This window comes from Sporothrix brasiliensis, assembly GCF_000820605.1.
Source record: "Sporothrix brasiliensis 5110 chromosome Unknown Cont15, whole genome shotgun sequence".
Lineage (NCBI taxonomy): Eukaryota > Fungi > Ascomycota > Sordariomycetes > Ophiostomatales > Ophiostomataceae > Sporothrix > Sporothrix brasiliensis.
This window is the reverse complement of record NW_024467134.1, coordinates 3,001,017-3,020,606: the sequence shown is the minus strand read 5'-3', so window position 1 is coordinate 3,020,606 and position 19,590 is coordinate 3,001,017. Positions and strand designations below refer to the sequence as shown.

Sequence of the window (19,590 nt, the reverse complement as noted above, 5' to 3'; positions counted from 1 at the left end):
AAATACAGTTAGCATCTCGTGACTGCGTCATGGTCAGAACCAAGCCACGGCTCTCTTGAATATCTTGAAGTGCGCATTCTTTGCGCATTCTTGTTTCTTCAGAAATTACAGAGCCTTTAAGCGAAGTATTTCTCTCTCTTTTCTAAACCCCCCGTTGTTTCTCTGCTCCCTCAGCGCTTAAGAGCTTTGCTCGTGATCGACCACTGAAGCCACAGCCAGTTCCACTATTAGTTGGCTCTCAGCCTTTGCTAACGAAAAGAGGGGATAGCGGTGTTCACACATTCCAGCATGACGGCAACCCCTTTGCACGTGACCAACCGCGTATAATTGTTAGTCATCTCGCTATCTCAGCCTTCCGTTTGTCGGCCGCCTCTCCCCCTCCAACTCCGCTGAACCCCTCCAATGACTCAAGTATTTTGGAGCACCGGTGCCTGTAACCGGCTCCTGTAACCGGCGCCAGTGAACGTTCACGCAAATCGCGACGTGCTACTGCCGTGCTCCGTAGATAATTTTTTTTCTAATGTTTGGTCGGAATCGACGGTCACCAAAATCTTTCAACAACCAATTCGATTCTACCACGTCCATTCTCTCCAATCTACCGTCACAATGTCTTCCCACAAGTACGTACCAGCCGCCGGCACTCGTAGAACTCTCAATGGCAAGTTTTGTTCGCTCACAAAACGTCTCTTTGGCCTCTAGGGTGCTTATGTTGGGTGCAGGCTTCGTCACGAAGCCCACTCTCGAGATTCTCGCCAAGTCCGGTGTCACGGTGTCCGTCGGTATGGAGTCCCTCCGTCTCTGACCTCTGAGCTGCATTCGCCCTCCTCTAACCTTGTACGGACTCCAGCCTGCCGCACACTTGACTCTGCCAAGAGCCTCTCGGCCGGCATCCAGAACGCCGTGCCCATCTCCCTTGACGTGACCAACAACGATGCCCTCGACGCTGAGGTTGCGAAGCACGATCTGGTCATCTCCCTGATTCCCTACACCTTCCACGCTACCGTCATCAAGTCGGCCATCCGCCAGAAGAAGCATGTCGTCACCACCAGCTACGTCTCGCCTGCCATGCTCGAGCTTGACCAGCAGTGCAAGGACGCCGGCATCACTGTCATGAACGAGATCGGCCTGGGTGCGTTTGTATTTCGAGACCCATAACGTTTTCTGCTAATTTGACTAACCAATTGCTATTGTAGACCCTGGTATCGACCATCTTTGTAAGGCTTTACTCTACGGACTCCAGGGCAAAACCCTCCTCAACACTCAAGCTTTGCGACTAACCTTTTCTCCCAGACGCTGTCAAGACCATCGATGAGGTCCACAAGGCCGGCGGCAAGATCACGTCGTTCCTGTCGTACTGCGGTGGTCTTCCCGCCCCCGAGGATTCCGGTAACCCGCTGGGCTACAAGTTCTCCTGGTCGCCCCGCGGAGTCCTTCTGGCCCTCAGAAACGCTGCCAGCTTCTACAAGGACGGCAAGGTCGTCAACGTCGATGGTCCTGGTACGAAAACTTTTCCACGAGGCGGATTGTCGATTTCTTTGATTTTACTAACAACAATACACCAGATCTCATGGCCATTGCCAAGCCGTACCACATCTACCCTGGCTTCGCCTTCGTTGCCTACCCCAACAGAGACTCGACTGGCTACAAGGAGCGCTACAACATCCCCGAGGCCCAGACTGTCATTCGGTATGCCAACTCGAGGTCGCCTCGCCACTGATTTTTGTCATGTTCCCGTGCACACCAGCTAATCCGCGCGCCGCAGTGGCACTCTGAGATACGCCGGTTTCCCCGAATTTGTCAAGGTCCTTGTCGACATCAACTTCCTCAAGGACGAGGAGGAGAGCTACTGGAAGGACGCCATCCCCTGGAAGGAGGCTACCCAGAAGATCCTGGGCGCCAAGTCAACCAACGAGGAGGACCTCGTTGCGGCCATCGTCTCCAAGACCAACTTCGTCGACGCTGAGCAGAAGGACCATATCCTGGCCGGCCTCAAGTGGATCGGTCTCTTCTCGGACGAGAAGGTACGGCATCTATATTTCTCTTTTTGCCTTTTTGTTACGTCTATCTTGCACACTCTAACGCGCTGCCTAGATCATCCCTCGTAGCAACCCCCTCGACACCCTCTGCGCCACCCTGGAGAAGAAGATGCAGTACGCCGAGGGCGAGCGCGATCTCGTCATGTAAGTACCCTTCGATATGTACAAAAGGGATATTCTGAGCCATGCGAACTACGTTCTACTAACCCAACCCTCAGGCTGCAGCACAAGTTCGAGGTCGAGCTTGCTGACGGCACCAAGCAGACCAGACTGTCGACTCTCTGCGAATACGGCAGCACCGATCCCAGCGGCTACTCCGCCATGGCCAAGCTGGTCGGCGTGCCCTGCGCCGTTGCTGTTCAGCAGGTCCTGAACGGCACCATCTCCGAGAAAGGTGTCCTGGCCCCCATGAACACCAAGCTCAACGATCCCCTCATCAAGGAGCTGAAGGAGAAGTACGGCATCTACTGCAAGGAGACCATTGTCTAAAATGACCATTGCGCCTGGGTTTTGGATGTGAAAAATACAAGAGTTTATAGAAAAGGCGACGGTTTCAATAAAATTCACGTCGCATTTGGTTCAATGTTGTTGAAAAAAAGACTGATGTGTCGAGCGTTGCCAAATAATTACATGCCTTGTTGGTCGGTAGTACGTATTTTATTTTATTTTTTAAAAAAAATGAAGAAAAAATTACGAAATAAAACGTATACAAATACTTGTAAAAAAAAACCCTTTATAAATAAAGATACAAAATCAAAACGTGTAAAAAGAAGGTAACTGCAAAAAAGGTTCCCCTGGAAATCAGAGCTAAATTATATGTATATTGTATTTTGCGGTCCATATACCAGCCACCTGTTTCCCATCTTCTGCTACGATTCCGAAGCCTGGGATGAAATCAAGAACGACTTTGTTTACTCGTCGTTACTCTAGCAGTGCAGGCGCTGATCAAGTGTCGCGTCGTGGACAGTAATAACGAGAGTGTGCAGCTTCGGGTCATGGCAATCAACAGGCGGCCCCGAATTATCTACATCTTCGACCTCTTTTATGACACGTACGACTACAGGCACGACGAGGAACGCCTTTTTGAGGATCTTGAGAACGGAAATTTACCGGTATACTGGAATTTGAGGATACGTGTGTAAATGGATCAATATTTGGCCATGTCTTGTGTTATTAGTCATCCGCTCCAGTGGCTATAGGTCCCTCGGTCTTTCTCGAAACAGGCGTATCGCGCAAAGCAGGACCAACCGGGGCTGCTGCAACCACATACGGAAGGCAGACTCCTATACGGCATTTCCATACACCTTCATGCAACAACACTTCGGCCCACTGATTGGAGCACTGGTGAATCAATCCGGCACAGGGAATGGTTTGGGTAAACGAGATCTGCTTTCTGAATACGCGCACTTGCTTTCGCAGATCCTGCAAAGCGGCAAGCAGGCAGCATTTGCGATCCTCTCAGTGCGAACCAGAATCATTCGGTGGCAACTTCGTATTAGCCAGGTAATAGCTGCATAACACGAAGCAGGGGGTTCTGTAGCGGCATAATGAAATTATGCCTGCGAAGACTGGCCGCTATTTCTCAAGAGCATCAGTATCCTGAACAGTTATCTCGAGATCGAGTCCGTAAAACTGCACTTGCCCTGGACCCCATTTCGAGGCCTGTCGTAGTTTGATCTTGCCTGTTCAGGACTGAAGTTGACTCCTTCCTCCGCCTACAGCTCTGCTCTCCCTTCAGCCCTCCACTAAGCGTCAGGTGATCCTGCTTACGTGCTGCGCCGCGGCCAGGCTGCCGCTAAAACAAGGCTTCCCGATAGCTCTTTCTCTGTTACGGAAGGTCTGTGTCTGGACCTGTTACAGCCCCTCCCTTGTTCCCCACAAAGGTGTGTCGTCCGTAAATAGTGCTGAGGGCAGGAGCGTTTGGGAGGATTGGACAGTGGGGCGTCCTTTTGCAGACATTGGCATGCGCGCAACACCGAATTTCTATCAAACCCTCCTCGAACCAAAACATAACGCTGATCCTGTGATAGAAACGACCGACCTCCCACTTTGTACCAACAGTTGCACTCCCCCCTTCCTGCTCGACCGGCAAGACGCCTCTGTTGCTGGCAAGCCACCGTGAACGAGGCACTCTCTGTCTGGCCTGTCTTATCTCTTGGCTTCAGAGCTTCTCCAACAGCTGAAAAAAAAGAAAAAGAAAAAAAGAAACAGACAAACACCAGCAAATAAGCTCACTGACAGCTTCGAGACGAGATTTTGGCGGCCCTGGACGCGCCACATCTCCACCCAGGCCAACCTTGGCATTCTCGTATGCTGCCCACCGACGATACGGACGCAAAAGCATGAGGGGCGGTGCCAGAACGGACGGTTGGGCGAGCACCAGAAGCGCCAGAAGCGCCAGAAGCGCCCGTTGCAACCAACAAAGCGAGGCGTGAGACACACGAGATCAGGCGGACACGTTGAACGAAACGATAGACTACATACCCGAAAAGACGACACGAACGACAGCGCTTTAGACAGCGCCATAGACTGGGAGGAACCTCGCTCTGTCAACTATGGCGACACGGCCGAGCCGGTATCGGTCGTCGACCTCAGCGTCGAACCAGCTGGCGACGAGCAAAGCGGCCGAGGTTCTCCAGAGCCTTCTTCACGGCGTTCAGGCTGTGATCTCGCCGCCATCCTCCTCTCCAGCACGGCCGCTGTTGCTACCGACTGAACAGCCATCGACAGCGCCGGCAAGGAGACAAACTGTTGGCGGCTACCCAGACATCCAGGCCCTACTCAAGTACGCCCGCCAGATCCACCAGTACCTTACCGCTCTCCAACCACCAAACACGGCGCAGGATGACTTCCGACATATGCACGGCTTCCAACTGCTCTTGAGCGTCCTACGGTCCTTCTCCGGCTACTACAACCCGCAAGTGCGCAGGGATGCGGAGAAGCGCGCCCTCTTTGAGCTGCTCCACGTGGTGCTGGCTGTCCTGTCTGCTGCCTTCCGGGGCCACCACGGCAACCGGCGCTACTTCCGTCATCGTGTAGAGGGCGGCGGCTGGGAGGCCCTGGAGCAGATCATTGCTAGCATCGGCCTCGGCGTGAGTGACTCGGATATGTGGGGCAATTGCCAGCTATTTGGCAAGCTCCTGTCCTTTGCACTCGACGACCAGCGGATGGACGAGCTCTGCCAGTGGATAGCCGCTGTTTCCATTGCCGATTCGTCCCAATCCAAGGCCATAGCTGCGGCCGGTGGTGCACCAGAGGCAAAACAACACGAGAGCACACAACAAGACACAAAGAAGAATGGAGATTTACGGACAGAGGACAGCGACTACGCCGCGGGTAGGGATGAGGTGGCGGCTGAATCAAAGGAAATAGATGGGTCGACTGTGACGGACGAAAATGAAAGCTTCGAGCATGTCAGCAAGGAAGACGCAATGGAAGACGCGGCAGAAGATACGACGAAGACAAAGGACGCTGCGCTGTCGGGTGCATTTGACGCTGCGCACATGAAAACGAGGCTCAGCGACATCATTGCGCCCAAGACGGAGCTACAGAATGCCGAAGTGATGCGCACGGTCATTGGCTTCTGGGAGTGCATTCCGCGGAGTCAGGCTGCCGAGACGGATCCCATCTCTCTGCTGGTTCTCGATTCCGTCGCGGCGTTGCTGCACATATCTCTTTCCAACCTGTCAGCTCTCCACAGCACCGGCATTCTGTCCCGCTTCCTTCGGCTGTATTTTGCTGTACCGTCGCCGCTCAGCACCGAGGAACGCGAGCGAATTCTCCCCATCTGCCGGTCGCTGATGTACCTCGGTGTCAACCAGCTGTCCGATGCCCAGTTCTTGCTCTCGAGCACAGATCCAGCTGCATCCGTCTTTTGTCTCGATGTGGCCTCGAAATATACCGGCCCACCGTTTGTGCAGTTCGATCTTTCCCACTGTGGCCACTCATCCATCGAGCTGCCCAACCTGGGCCGCTCGTTCCCGCCCATGGCCGGCAACGGCTACACATTCACATGCTGGATGCGTGTCGACACATTCGACCGCAAATCACACACCACCATTTTTGGCGTGTTCGACGCTTCGCAAACCTGCTTCCTTCTTCTGTATCTTGAGCGTGACACCCACAACTTCATTCTCCAAACCTCCGTCACGTCGTCCCGGCCCAGTGTCCGCTTTCGGTCTGTCAGATTCAGCGAGAAGCAATGGTATCACGTTGCTCTTGTGCACCGCCGTGGCAAAACGCGCGCCTCACTCTACGTCAACGGCGAGTTCGTGGAGCAGGTCAAGGCGGCCTATCCCGTGCCGCCGCCGACAGTACCTGGCGGGAATTCCGAGAGCTTCGTCTCCTTTGCGAGCAACAACCGCGGAAAAACCATCCCCGTCCAAGCCTTCCTGGGAACGCCTAAGGATCTATCTGTGCAGGTGGGCTCGGACTCCAAGTGGTCCTTGGCCTCCGCCCACCTCTTTGAAGAAACGCTCAGCGATGACTTTATTGCTGTGCACTTCCGGCTAGGTCCCCGCTACCAAGCAAACTACCAGGACAGCCTCGGCGGATTTCAGACCTACTCGGCATCGGCCCGTCTGGCTCTCCGCAATGACTTTCACGGGGGCAAAGACGAGAACTCGGACATCCTGCGTGCCATCCGCGATAAGGCCTCGTCCATAGCACCGGAACAGAAAATCTTGATGAGCACCCTGCCCCGCTCCACCTTCCGTATTGACGGCACGTTTTTCGAATCGCTCCTCTTCCGATCCCTTTCGCGAGCTTCGGCAGCGAACTTGCTCTCCCTCACTACCAAGAGCGGTACGGCCATTGCTATTAATGGCGCCCTCCCCTGCATCAACGACGCTCTTGTGCGTTCCCACGGCGTGTCCATTCTCACCGGAGACCCCGTGCTGGCGACGCCATATAACTTTGACGACAACCTCTGGCGCCTTGCTGGCTTCTCATCACTCGCCTTGAAGCTGGTGGAGCGGACGACCACTGCCGAAGAACTTGTTCGCGCCACCGAGATGGTATTCCATTGCATCAACAGCAGTTGGCGGAATAGCGACGCCATGGAACGGGATAATGGATATGCTATCCTGGGCATGCTGCTGCGAGCAAAGCTGGGCAGCGCCCCTTCGTCGGCGCCGTTGCTTTTGGTAACCACGACTCCTCTTGCATCTGAAAGCTCCGGCTGGAAGGCGGCACCAGTGACAGGTGACCGGAAGGATACGAGCTTGCGTTTGCTCAAGCTTGTTCTTGCCTTTGTTGGCTACGACCATGCAAACCCTCTCGAGTCTCTCATAATCAATCCGCTGGCATATCGCATTCTCCTGATCGACTTCGATACATGGCGGAAAGCACCGCCCGACACACAGCAGCTATACTACGAACAGTTTGACACGTTTGCCGTTATGAGCAAGTTCCACCAGTTCAACAGCCGGCGCCTTCTTCGGATGCGTACGTTGAACAGTCCTTGCTGGATTTGTTTTACTGCGGGGCCTTGATAAGGACATCACTAACCTTTGCCATAGGAATCATTAAAAGACTACTCGACGCTATGAAGGTCGAGCTGGTGTCCGAGGAGATTCTGCCACATTTCTTGAAATCGTTTGAGAGTCTTGTCCGGTGCAACTATAACGCCGAAGTCCACCGGTCACTTGCTCTCTACATCACATATGCGCTTCACTCCCCAGCGCCAACCCACGTTTCCCGGACCCCAAGACCACTTGGGGCGGCGGGCCAGTCCAGTGCAAGTCTAGGAAGCGGCCTGCAGCGACGCCATACAGGCGGGTCGTCGTCAGGACGTGGCAGCTCCGAAACTAGCTCCGTGGCTCCGGCGGAAACGTCCAAGAGCCTGACCAAAAAGAAACTCGGCGTTCGCATCCTCAAACTTTACGAGCAACTCCTCTGCGAGGAGGGCATCGTCGCTAACATCCGCAAGTTTGCCCGGACCGTTACTAACAAGTGGCTGCTGTGCCTTCTTTCGTTCGACGACCTTGACGTGCTGTTGAGCGGGTGCCGGATTTTAACTCGTCTCCTCGTCTCGCAAGGACCGAGTTATGTACAGAAGTTTGCTAGTAAGTCTGGCGGCTTCTGGATCCTGGCGCACCGGCTCAAGCACTGGTGGGATGTTCCGAGCGTCTGGTTTTGCGTTATGGCGATCCTGTTTGGCAAAGACGTGGCCGGAATCGACTCCCTTTCGGGTCAGACGCTTACGTTTGAAGCGCTTGTTTCTGAATTTGGTGCTGGCTCCAAGATTGTCTGCCCGGATGCCCTCTATGTTGTCGTAGCTATGCTGCAGCAGGGGCTTGGCGACGTTCTCAAGTCGAGCGATGCCCCCCCGACCCCATTTGCGGATGAGAACAACAGCCCGGCTGTTGCAATTGCCCCGGCGCCTGCTCCGGCTCCGGCCCCGACCCCAGCTACTGTTTCTGCTACCGCCGAGAAGGCTACCGTCCTGGATGCTGTTGTGAAATTTTTGTCAAACCTGCACGCGTCTTCGGTCGAGTTCCGCGACTCTACGCTGGCTTCCGATTACGTGCGACTTTTGTCGTCCGCTCTCTTCCCTGCTGTTGTGAACATGGAGGCCCTCGCGCCCGAAACAGAGCTCAACTCCAAGGACGCGCCTCTGCGGTTCGATGGCGCCGACATCGTCGTTAAGCAGCGACCAACCTCCGCCGCCATGGTTCGCACGTCGAGTATCAACTCGAACCTGAGCTCCAGCCTGCATTCGACGATTGGCGGGTCAACTTTCGACGTGGCCGCTGACTCTGCCGTCCTCGCCTCCACCGAATCGATCCCCTCGACCGCTGGCCGGCCGGGACCTTCCACTGCAACCCGAGAACGACGCTCGTCGTCATTTATCCTGCTGACCACGCAAGCCGCACCTCCATCGTGGCACACGGCCAAGCTAGCGGTGCACGCCTCACCAAAGAGACAGCTAGTCGTCATTCCGCAGCAAGGAAGCAATGGCCTGCAGGAGAGCATGATGGGCCTGATTGTCGACGGCTTCGTGGACCAAGTGCTCGTCCGCAAAGAGTTTCCGGGATTCAACCTCGGCCTTCGGACCCCTCCATCTTTCCAAGAGCACCAAGCATACTTTGAGTCGGCCATTCTGCGAAGCACGATCCTGCGCGTCAAGGATGTTTTGCAGCGTGACCTGCGCATTCTCTGCGAGCCAAAGGTGCTGACAAACATGGCACGCTTCACTGCTCACATGGTGGAGGCGACGTTCGACGGCACATTCGTGAATAGTGTCGACGTTCTCATGGATTTCACCGGCTTGATCCTCGAATACCTGCACCGGCCCGATGTCGCGTCCCTGAAAAGTGTTCGGCTCTGTAACCAAGCCGTCATGTCCATCCGGACGTCTTTCCTGAAGCTCGTGCTTTTCCGCCTGTCCGACGTCGAAGCCGAGATCGAACATAGCAGCGGGCAACAACCCGACATGGTGGCTGCGCTGCCTGTGCTGGAGAGAATATTTTACTGGCAATCTGTTCTCATAGACTGCTTGTCCACTGAAATCACATCTGACGAATACCACATGAAGTTGCTGTTCTACCAGCTTTACGCGCGCCTCCTTGACCCCGACGAATCCGTCCGGCTGGCCGCAGCCAGCATCTGGCGGGTCATCCTGGTCCAGAAGCCAAACGAGTCAGCCACAGTTCTTCGTTCCTGCGCCACCACCGACCAGCTGCACCTGGCTCGCTCGTTCCGGGCCTTGACTGAAGTTGACGACGGCACGTTCCTTGAGTGGGTCGACAAGCACCGTCCCTCCCTCGACGCCTTCTTCCTTGGCGGCATGTCCAAGTTCTGGGAAGATTTTGTGACCAGCGAGAACCAGCGGGCAGCCGACGCGATTAAAACGCGCACCGCCCGTCGCCGCGACAAGCTCAAGCAATGGCAGCTGGAGGCCCAAGAGCGCAGCAACATTCTGCTGCGCCATGAAATGGCCAACAGCTCGTGGATGAAAAGTATCTATGGCACGGAGCACTTCAAGCTGCAGCGCGTCCTGCAAGATCAACAAGATGACCTCACGTACCTGGCCACCACCTTTGGCAAGATGGAGCGGGACCTGAAGCGCCCGGGTGCCGTGTTTTCTGCATCCGGCGCCCCGACAAAATGGAAGCTCGACCGCACAGAAGGCCGCAACCGCATGCGCCTTCGACTGCTCCCCGACTCTTCTGACCGTGTCAAGAACATCTCCCAGTCCAAGAAGAAGGTCACGGACTCAGCGGCAGGAGCAGCAGCAGCAGCAGCAGCCACGCCCACATCGGCAGGAGGCAACACAAATGGTAGTGTTGGAACACCTGTGTCCGAGTCAGCCCAACCGGCATTATCTACTGTACCTTCCAATGCCTCCGCGACGTCAACAGCCCCTTCGACAGCCACCCTGCGGCCTCTGGACACCACGAGTAGTGCAACTGGCGGAATTGCGGTTACGCCAATGTCGTCCAAAGAAACACCTGTTGACCCATTCTCTGCGGTCCAGGTCCCTGAAGGGGCAGCTGCTAACGGCATGCCCAGCGGTGCTCTGCAGGCCCCAGGGCCGGCGCCAGGAACGGATACCGGCGTGGCCCCGGAAGAAGACTTTGAGCTGATTGACGATCCGAACGAGCCGGATGGTGAGGATGGCTTCGAGGACAAAAACCGGAAGGTCATGCGTCGCCTGGAGCAGGGCGACGTGGTGCAGAATGTGTACAACGTGTCTCGCATCATTGGCCTTGATGCTTGCGAAGGCATTCTCATCGTTGGCAAGGACGCCTTGTACATTATGGACAATGTGTTCCAGTGCCGCGACGGTGAGATTGTGAATGCCTGGCAAGCACCCGCCGACGAGCGCGATCCATTCTCGCAGATTATCACCGCGAAGCCAACCAACAGCCACGACAAAGACGGCGCAGCCAACAACAACGTCAACGGACAGCCGCCCTTCCAAGGCGTCGAGCAAGAATCACGAAGCTGGCGATGGTACGATGTGATCAGTGTGTCCAAGCGGCGCTTCCTCTTCCGCGACGTCGCCATTGAGCTCTTCTTCCGCGATGGTCGGAGCTATCTCTTGACGCTGATTGACAATGCGAAGCGCGACGACGTCTACGGCCGACTGATGGGCAAGATCCCTCACGCGAGCGGACCAGCCAACGCACTGCCCAACCCAGAAGACGCGTGGCGCCTCGAAGGGCTCCGGGTAGCGGAAGAAGGGCCGCAGACGCTGGGCTCCAAATTCGGCAGCATCTTCAACTCGTCGCCGTGGAGCCCGTCCATGCGGCGGTGGCAGAAGGGCGAGATGTCCAACTTCCACTACCTGATGCTGGTCAACACGATGGCCGGACGCACGTTCAACGATCTGACGCAGTACCCCGTGTTTCCCTGGGTGCTGGCGGACTACACCAGCAGCGAACTGGACCTCACCAACCCGGCGACATTCCGCGACCTGTCCAAGCCGATGGGTGCCCAGACGCTGCAGCGCCAGTCCGATTTTGCGATGCGCTACAGCACGCTGGCGGAGATGGGGCAGCCGCCGTTCCACTACGGAACACACTACTCGTCGGCCATGGTCGTGTCGTCGTATCTGATCCGACTGCCGCCGTTTGTGCAGTCATTCTTGCTGCTGCAGGGCGGGCATTTTGACCATCCCGACCGACTTTTCTACTCCATCGAGGGCGCGTGGCGATCTGCCTCGCATGACAACGGCGCCGACGTGCGGGAGTTGATTCCGGAGTTCTTCTGCCTGCCCGAGTTCTTGGTCAACATCAACGGGTACGATTTTGGGCGGCGACAGGACGGCAGCAAGATTGACAACGTGCTGCTGCCGCCGTGGGCCAAGGGCGACCCGAACATATTTATTGCGAAGCACCGCGAGGCGCTGGAGAGCCCGTACGTGTCGCAGAACCTGCACAAGTGGATCGACCTGGTGTTTGGCCACAAGCAGCGCGGCGACGCGGCCGTCGAGAACCTCAACGTGTTTCACCACCTGTCGTACCACGGCGCCATCGACCTGGACAACATCAAGGACCCGCAGGAGCGTGCGATTGTTACGGGCATCATCCACAACTTTGGGCAGACGCCGCGACAGGTGTTTTCCCGGCCGCACCAGGCACGGGAGCACGACGCGTGCCCCATCCGGCGCATCGACTCGGTCGCCGACTCGCTTGCGCGCATCCCGCACCCGATCCTAGAGAGCCGGGAGCGCGTCGCGTCGCTCATCTATGTGGCGAAGCTCGACCGCCTGCTGTGCGCGTCGCCGTTCCGGCTCAACCTGCCGCCGTTCTACGACAAGTATCTCGAATGGGGCTACACGGACAACAGCGTGCGGTTCTACCACAGCGACAATCGCAAGCTGGCGGGCCTGTTTGAGAACCTGCACATCGGCCAGATCTCGTGCGTGGCCTTTGCCGACTCCAAGACGCTGATCACGGCGGGCGAGGACTGTGCCGTCTCGGTGTACGCGGTGGTGCAGTCGGGCTCGGGCAAGCCCGTCGAGCTGCTGACGCGCAGCTCGCTCTTTGGGCACAAGACGCCGGTGACGACCGTGGCCGTGTCGAATGCGTTTAGCACGCTGCTCACCGTCAGCCAAGACGGCGTGGCGATGCTGTGGGACCTGAACCGGCTCGAGTTCATCCGCAAGCTGCCGGGCGCGCGGCCGGTGGAGTGCGCGCGGATCAACGACGTGACGGGCGAGATCATGCTGTGCTCGGGCCCGAACGTGGTGCTCTACACGCTCAACGGCGAGCCACTGCTGGACCAGAACGTGTGCGACGGCGGGCCCGAAGACTACGTGCATTCGTGTGCGTTCTACGAGGGCGCGGGCAACGAGTGGCTTGAGAACTACCTGGTGCTGACGGGCCACCGGTGTGGGCGTGTCAACATCTGGCGCAAGACCGTCGGCCCGCGCGGACGGTGGGTGCTGGAGCTGGAGCGGCGGCTGGACCACGTCGATCCCCGGTCGGAGAACGGCGCGAATGTGGACGCCGCCATTACGTGCATCACGCCGATGCCGCAGGTCGTGTACACGGGCGACGACGACGGGCGTGTAGTAAGTTTCGTCTTTGACCCCCGCTTTGCGACATCCTTGGATGAGTGACTAACCTGGCACAGTATGAATGGGGTCTGATTCACAGAGACCGATAGAGAGAAACGGTACAACGGCGACAACAGCATTGCAGAGTCGAGACTACCCCAGCGAGGGGCAGCATATATACACTCTGAGAGCATTATATAGAACCGGCGTTTTGTGTCCCTCCGTGGTTGTTGGAGCACGTTTCTTGCTCATTCGATTTCTGGCAAGCAAAGCTTATCTTGCTTAGGAGAATATCACTCTAGCATTTTTGTAAATTACCAAACTTGTCACAGGGCACACCGGTGCGGGGCTCTGGTCGGCCACGAGCGTTGCAGATGTTCATGGTGTTTGTATTGGTTTTGCGGCATATACTCGGTCTTTCTCTGTCACAGAGAGGACCCGCCGTCGTCTTATGTACAGTACAAAATGCTCTCGGCATGTTTGCAATTTTTTGGCCATCCACGGCAGGGCTGCGCCCGTCGTCCTCTTTGGCTGCCGTGTCGTATGCTTGCGCTAAAAATGGAATGTCCGTGGGTTTTCTTGCTTCCGTGGTATTGGTTCGCTCTAATCGCCGCCTTCGTCCGCCTTTTCATATCGGAGTCTCGCTCACTTGTCGTTGGCATCGTCGTCGAAGCCAGAGAGCTGTTTCCGAGGACCCGAGGGGACTACAACGTTAGCAAGGACAGTCCAGCTACGGGACCCAGCATAGACAGAGAGTGCAATCCCTGGCGTGGCACATACTCGGATATGTCATGGGGATGGCCGGCGGGTTCTCGTCGCCAATCAGGCGGCGGATCGGCGGTGCAATGACAAACGACAACGGCGCGCCGGCCGCGATCACGCACGACCAGAAGTAGGCCGGACGCTCGCGGGCGGCCCAGCGGCAGTAGCGGATGGGGCCGGCGTAGAAGCGGGGAATGGTGGACGACATGGTGAGCGGGAGATGTGTCGCGGTGGTGGTGGTGGTGGAGGAGCAATGACGAAGACGAAGAAAGCCGACGTGGAGGGCTGGTTCGCGATGCCACTCCATTCGATGCGGGCCCAATTGGCTCATCGCTGATTCGAGGGAACCCACTCAAAGGCTCGGATTAACTGCGGCCGGATTAATATGACTAAGCCGGGTCGCCGCAAGCGAAAGAAGCTCCAAGCCAGCAAGCTCTTGCCGTTTTGCAGTTGGGCCCACTTTCCCACTTTTCGTGCCTTCCTCGTCTCCAATGCAATGCGTCCCCTGGCACCTTCCCGCGCTAACGGTGCGGTGCTGGCTGCTGGATACGTATCCTGAAGGGAAGCTTTAGTTAACACGCGGCGTGCCTGCTTTGGGGGGCAGCCATTGGGACACCGTTTTCCCTATTTCACGATCCACGACATCTTCATATTTACTGACATCTGCCAAGCGGACACCCAGCTCCTGTGTCTTTTCTCTTCCTTTCTTCTTTTCGTTTCCTTTTTTTCGGCCATCTGCTCGTGGCAATTGCTTTGTTTGCGGTTGCAAGCCAGGGGGCATTTGCTTGTAATTGCTCTACTTGTATCCTCCACATTTCTTTTCGGCCAAAACGAAGCATCACAACATTCGACACATTGGCCGTCACATCGACGCTCGACGCCGCAAGCCTGTCGTTGGCGCCTCGGCTCTCTCTCCGAACCCTCCTAGTCGTCTACATCCACTCACAACGCCATGAAGCTCCTTGCGTCCGCCATCTCCCTCCTCGCCGCCGCCGTGTCGGTTGTGCAGGCCGTCAGTGTGTCTGGGCCAAGGCTTTTGGCCGTTGTCGACGACCTCGCCGACAAGGACACCTACTCAACCTTCCTTGGCGATCTTGAAGGTGCGTCGCTACTTCGTCACGCTGTCGTGTATCTTGACTACAGTGTCTGAAGGTTGTCTTGCTAATACCAACTCCGCCCTTTAGGTCGTGGTTTCAGCATCTCCTACGAGACGGCGAAGAGCAGCACTGTCTCGCTCTTTCGCCTCGGCGAGCGTGCCTATGACCATGTCATCTTCTTCCCGACAAAGGCAAAGGGTGTGTACTCGTCTCGGTTTTTTTTGTCTTTTTTTTACTGCCCACCCTCTAACTCTCCATCCAGGCCTTGGCCCCAACTTGACCCCTCAGCTGCTTGTCCAGTTCCTCAACGCCGAGGGCAACGTCCTCGTGGCCCTCTCCAGCGCCAACGCCGCCTCCTCGTCTATCGTGTCCCTCCTGAGCGAGCTCGACATATCCCTCCCCTCTGACCGCACCGGCCTCGTCGTCGACCACGTCAACTACGACTCCCTCGCGGCCGCTGACCACCACGACGTCCTCCTTCTACCTGTCCCAGCCGCGCGCTCAGGCGTCAAGTCGCTCTTCGACACCCCCGCGTCCGCCAGTGGCGAGCAGCTGCTCGCCTTCCCTCGCGGCGTCGGCCACGTCCTGGGCGACAGCCCCTACCTCGCGCCGATCGTGTCCGCCCCGCGCACTGCCTACAGCTACAACCCCCAGGAGCAGGCCGATGCCGTGTCTGGCGGCCCCGACAGCGAGCTCTTCGCGTCCGGTGCCCAGCTGAAGCTCGTGTCCGGCCTGCAGGCGCGCAACTCGGCGCGCTTTGCGCTGCTGGGCTCGGCCGAGCTGCTGTCAAACGCCTGGTTCGACGCCAAGGTCAAGCTGCCGGCCGCTGGCGCCAAGACCGTCCCCACCTACAACCGCGAGTTTGCCCGTCGCCTCGCCGGCTGGACCTTCCAGGAGACGGGTGTGCTGCGGGTCAACTGGATCGAGCACCGCCTCAACGAGCACGGCGCCAGCAACGCGTCCAATCCAGAGATCTACCGCGTCAAGAACGATGTCGCCTACGCCATCTCTGTCTCGGAGCACGCCTGGGACACGTGGACGCCCTTTACGGTGCCTGCCGGCGACGAGCTGCAGATTGAGTTCTCCATGCTGTCGCCCTTCCACCGCCTGCCCCTGCACGTCGTCCCCGCGCAGGCGACCGACGACGCCACTGTCTACGCCGCGCACTTCACGCTGCCCGACCAGCACGGCATCTTCAACTTTTTGGTCGACTACAAGCGCCCCTTTTTGACCTACCTCGACGAGAAGATCACCGTGTCTGTCCGGCACATGGCCCACGACGAGTGGCCACGCTCGTACGTCATCTCCGGCGCCTGGCCCTGGATCACCGGCATAGGCGCCACCGTGACCGGCTGGCTGGCCTTTTGCGCTCTGTGGATGTACTCCAAGCCCACCGGCCAGGTGGCTGTGGGCAAGAAGACGCAGTAAAGGTTCCGGCAATGAAGAATCTGCGAACAAAATTTTAGATTTTCTCTTTTGTGGACAAAAAAAATGGACGAGTGTGAAGGACTCCCAAAAGAGAGGACGGTGTGTAGACTTACAATATGACGACCCAAACCTTCAGGAAGAAGGGGTCTAGCAAATGTTTTTTTATGGTGCCTTTTTGTTATGTCAATCGTTATATGTTTTGCCACTATTAATGTCTATGTACCATTTGTGACATGTGTGATGATCTCCGTTGAATCAAAACAAGATATTCAAAACATTAATAACCAGACTTAAATAATAGAAAGATAAAACAAAATTCAAAAAAAAAAAAAAAAATCAGAAACGCTGGCAATGCTGACACTAACGGACAAAGACCCCCTCAAGTGCATTCGTCACCCCAGTTGCGCTTCACCCAGTCGGCAAAGTAGTCGGTGAACTTGTTCTCGAGATAGGCCTCGACGTCTGCGTCCGTGTAGTGCTTGTACGGTGTGCCGTCCGGCGCCACACCACCTGCACTTTGTTTTGCATAGGCAAGGGCCTGTAGCACAAAGCGCTGGATAAAGTCGAAAAAGACAAAGTCGACCGTCGCGGGTTCGGCCACCTCTTCGGTCCCTGTCGCCGCCTTGGGGAAGCTGGCCTCGGCTTGGATGCAGTTGGGCAGCCGGAAATGCGGCAGCGGCTCGTGGACTGCATCGTCGCCGTCGAAGCCGAAATCGTCCCAGGTCGTGTAGCCGGCGACCAGGGGCGGACGGGACGCATCATCGTCCGAGCGGCTCCCGCTCGCAGCGGTGGTCTCTGCCCAGCGGCCAAACAATGGCTTCTGCTGGGCGGCGTCGTGGCCGCTGTCCTTGATGCCACCACCAGCGCCGACGACGCGGGCGTTGTCTTCTTCTCTCAAGGAGTACGCCTCCGGAACACCCATTTCCCGCCAGTCCGTGACACCGGCCCAAGCCTCAGACTCGTTCGTCACACCCGCCGCGCGAGTCTCGGCAGCCATGGCGCTCAGGATCGGGCCAAACCGGTTCAGAATCGGCAGGACCTGCCGTGCCAGTGCATACGGGACGTCGGGGATGTAGCGCACCAGGCTGATAAAGGGCGACACAATAAACGTTGTGTCGCGCGTGAACGCGCCACGGAAAATGTCAAAGCGCATGGCCCCCGTATTGATGAGAACCAGGCGCGGCACGTCGGCGCGGTCGGGACGCACAATCGCCTCAGGCAGGACGTGCTTCCGCAGCAGGGAAAACACACTTGCCGGGTCGTCGTGCGGGCGGCGCTGCAGCCAGTAGTTCTGGGGGGCGCAGCCGTAGGGGGTCTCGAGATCCAGGTCCGAGCGGGCGGCGGCAATGGTGGCCGTCACGTTCAGGCCGTGGTCGGTCGGGAAGGTGGTGGCGTTGGTGCCGCTGTGGTAGTAGAGGCCGAGAAGGTTGTTGTCAATGTATCGACGAGCAAACGTGACGGGGGCCGGTGCTTCCGCTTTGACGCCGGTAACCGACATCCAGCCAATGGTCTCCAAGTAGCGCCCGCTGGCAATGGCTACGGCGCGGTCGTCAAAGCGGACGGCGTCGCGGACGTGCGCATGTCCCGCAAAGATGGCAATGGGCGTGTGTGCGTTCGCGGCACGGATGGCGTCGTAGATGACGCGCAGCTCGGCCATGCGCGCACCAACGTGGCCAATGACGACAAACAAGTCTGCCGGCTCTTTGGTGATGGCGTGCTTGAACCACGGCTCCTGCATCGTCTTTTGCACGGGCTGCACCACCGAGTTGGCGGCGTTGGCCGTAAAGTTGAAGAGGAAGCCAAAAGCCACAATGTTCAGCTTCTGGTGCTTGGTCTGGAAGGTGCGGTACCGCTGCTCGGACATGGGCACCTGCTTGCCCGTCTTGGGATCAATGTAGTCGAGATTGGAAGCGAGGTAGTGGCCGGCAAAGTTGGGCACGGTCTGGTGGTGTTCGCGATCGGCGGTGTCAGCCTGGTAGAGCTCATGGTTGCCGGAGCAGATGATATCAATGTCCTGCTGCCGGAAGATGTCGTATGTATACTGGCCCTTTGGTGTCGACGCGTCGTAGAGTCCGTTGCCCTCCACACGGTCGCCCGTGTCGACTAGCAGTAAGTCCACACCCTCCTTGTCAGCGCGCTGCCGCATGTGGTCAGCAAAAGAAATGTAGTCGCCCCAATCAGCCGAATATTGGGATCTGGAGAGAGGAGGACATTTGACGTTAGATCGTGTGTAAGTAGTAGGACAGAGGGAGTGGATTGAACTCACTCTTGAAGATGGCCTGCATGCCAGCCATGTGTATCCTAAGTCATAGAAAAATCAGTCATGTTAGCGTCTATGAAGCAAAAGATAAAAGACAACAAGGAAGGGGATAAAAACGATCAACGATCGCCTCACGTCCGCAACGCACCGTCGTGTGGAGGAAGTTTATTTGGCCCCATTGCAGCGGCCGCATTGGTGCCGGCAGAGGAGGCACGGCATTTGGCTGCATAGCCTGCACTAGAGGTGCAAAAGCAGCTACCGCTGCCACGACGGCGGCCGTCGCCATGTCTCTTGTTGTCGTCGACGGAAAGATGGAGAGACGGAGAGACGGAGAAATGGTAGAGAAGAGGGGAGAGGCGTGGATGCAGCTGTCGTCGGTACCGTCATTCAAGAATCGATACTATAGGACAACCAAACGAGCGACAAGACGGGGGGTCGAGAAGCGAATGAAGGAAAAGAGCCTTCAACGCTCGATGGCGAGATGTGGTTGGAGGCGGAAACTGAAGCTTGTGACTGGCAGTTCTGGATGGCATGCGGGCAGCTTGAGACAGTGGCCTCGTGATAAGAGCTAAGAGCTCAGGCGCTATGACTGTCTGGTACCTGGATGGCCGGTAGAGCTTCAGATCGCTCTTGCCGAGTTCAGACTAGTGCACCTTCCGAAGAAGAACATGAATTGTGACGCAGGAGCGAACGGAGAAGTGAGAACCAAAAGGAAGGAACGAGGAGTTCAAAACCAAAGACGAAATGGACTAAATATTGACGTAAAAAAATATTATCACTGGATAAACAGCCTGTGGATTGTTGTTCACGATGCAAAAAAAGAGCAAAAAACTGCCCAGACGCGGGATCGAACCGCGGACCTCCTGCTTACTAGGCAGGCGCAGCTACCACTGTGCTACCCGGGCATGTTTTATGGTAAATCGTCACATTAGTTGGCTTATAAAGAAATGGGAAAGGGCTCAGGCTGGCTGGGAGCCAAGTTTGGCTCTGATTGGCCGG

At 56.9% G+C, this 19,590-nt stretch overlaps 6 protein-coding genes and 1 non-coding gene across 7 annotated transcripts; 4 read left to right on the top strand and 3 right to left on the bottom strand.

The window, feature by feature from the left end:
* Window positions 1-606: 606 nt before the first annotated feature.
* SPBR_05740 (saccharopine dehydrogenase (NADP+, L-glutamate forming)) lies at window positions 607-2,525 on the top strand (the record flags this gene model as incomplete). The annotated part of the gene is made up of 9 exons (XM_040764003.1): window positions 607-620; window positions 700-779; window positions 848-1,129; window positions 1,194-1,214; window positions 1,291-1,497; window positions 1,563-1,686; window positions 1,763-2,021; window positions 2,092-2,180; window positions 2,255-2,525. The coding sequence occupies 9 exons, from the start codon at window positions 607-609 to the stop codon at window positions 2,523-2,525; spliced, it is 1,347 nt and encodes a 448-aa protein (XP_040622588.1).
* Window positions 2,526-4,591: 2,066 nt separating this feature from the next.
* SPBR_05589 (uncharacterized protein) lies at window positions 4,592-7,528 on the top strand (the record flags this gene model as incomplete). The annotated part of the gene is made up of 1 exon (XM_040763852.1): window positions 4,592-7,528. The coding sequence occupies one exon, from the start codon at window positions 4,592-4,594 to the stop codon at window positions 7,526-7,528; it is 2,937 nt and encodes a 978-aa protein (XP_040622587.1).
* Window positions 7,529-7,581: 53 nt separating this feature from the next.
* On the top strand, window positions 7,582-13,107 carry SPBR_05474 (uncharacterized protein; the record flags this gene model as incomplete). Its single annotated transcript, XM_040763738.1, has 1 exon — window positions 7,582-13,107. One exon carries the CDS (start codon window positions 7,582-7,584, stop codon window positions 13,105-13,107), a length of 5,526 nt encoding a protein of 1,841 aa, XP_040622586.1.
* A 582-nt stretch (window positions 13,108-13,689) lies between these two features.
* On the bottom strand, window positions 13,690-14,014 carry SPBR_06285 (NADH dehydrogenase; the record flags this gene model as incomplete). Its single annotated transcript, XM_040764547.1, has 2 exons — window positions 13,690-13,748; window positions 13,825-14,014. 2 exons carry the CDS (start codon window positions 14,012-14,014, stop codon window positions 13,690-13,692), a joined length of 249 nt encoding a protein of 82 aa, XP_040622585.1.
* Window positions 14,015-14,758: 744 nt separating this feature from the next.
* Window positions 14,759-16,331, top strand: SPBR_05868 (oligosaccharyltransferase complex subunit beta; the record flags this gene model as incomplete). The annotated part of the gene is made up of 3 exons (XM_040764131.1): window positions 14,759-14,906; window positions 14,991-15,101; window positions 15,166-16,331. The coding sequence occupies 3 exons, from the start codon at window positions 14,759-14,761 to the stop codon at window positions 16,329-16,331; spliced, it is 1,425 nt and encodes a 474-aa protein (XP_040622584.1).
* A 379-nt stretch (window positions 16,332-16,710) lies between these two features.
* SPBR_05685 (serine/threonineeeee-protein phosphatase family) lies at window positions 16,711-18,877 on the bottom strand (the record flags this gene model as incomplete). Its single annotated transcript, XM_040763948.1, has 2 exons — window positions 16,711-18,468; window positions 18,740-18,877. 2 exons carry the CDS (start codon window positions 18,875-18,877, stop codon window positions 16,711-16,713), a joined length of 1,896 nt encoding a protein of 631 aa, XP_040622583.1.
* A 546-nt stretch (window positions 18,878-19,423) lies between these two features.
* On the bottom strand, window positions 19,424-19,496 carry SPBR_09478. The gene has a single exon. It is a non-coding gene; the product is annotated as a tRNA-Thr (tRNA).
* Between the last annotated feature and the right edge of the window lie 94 nt (window positions 19,497-19,590).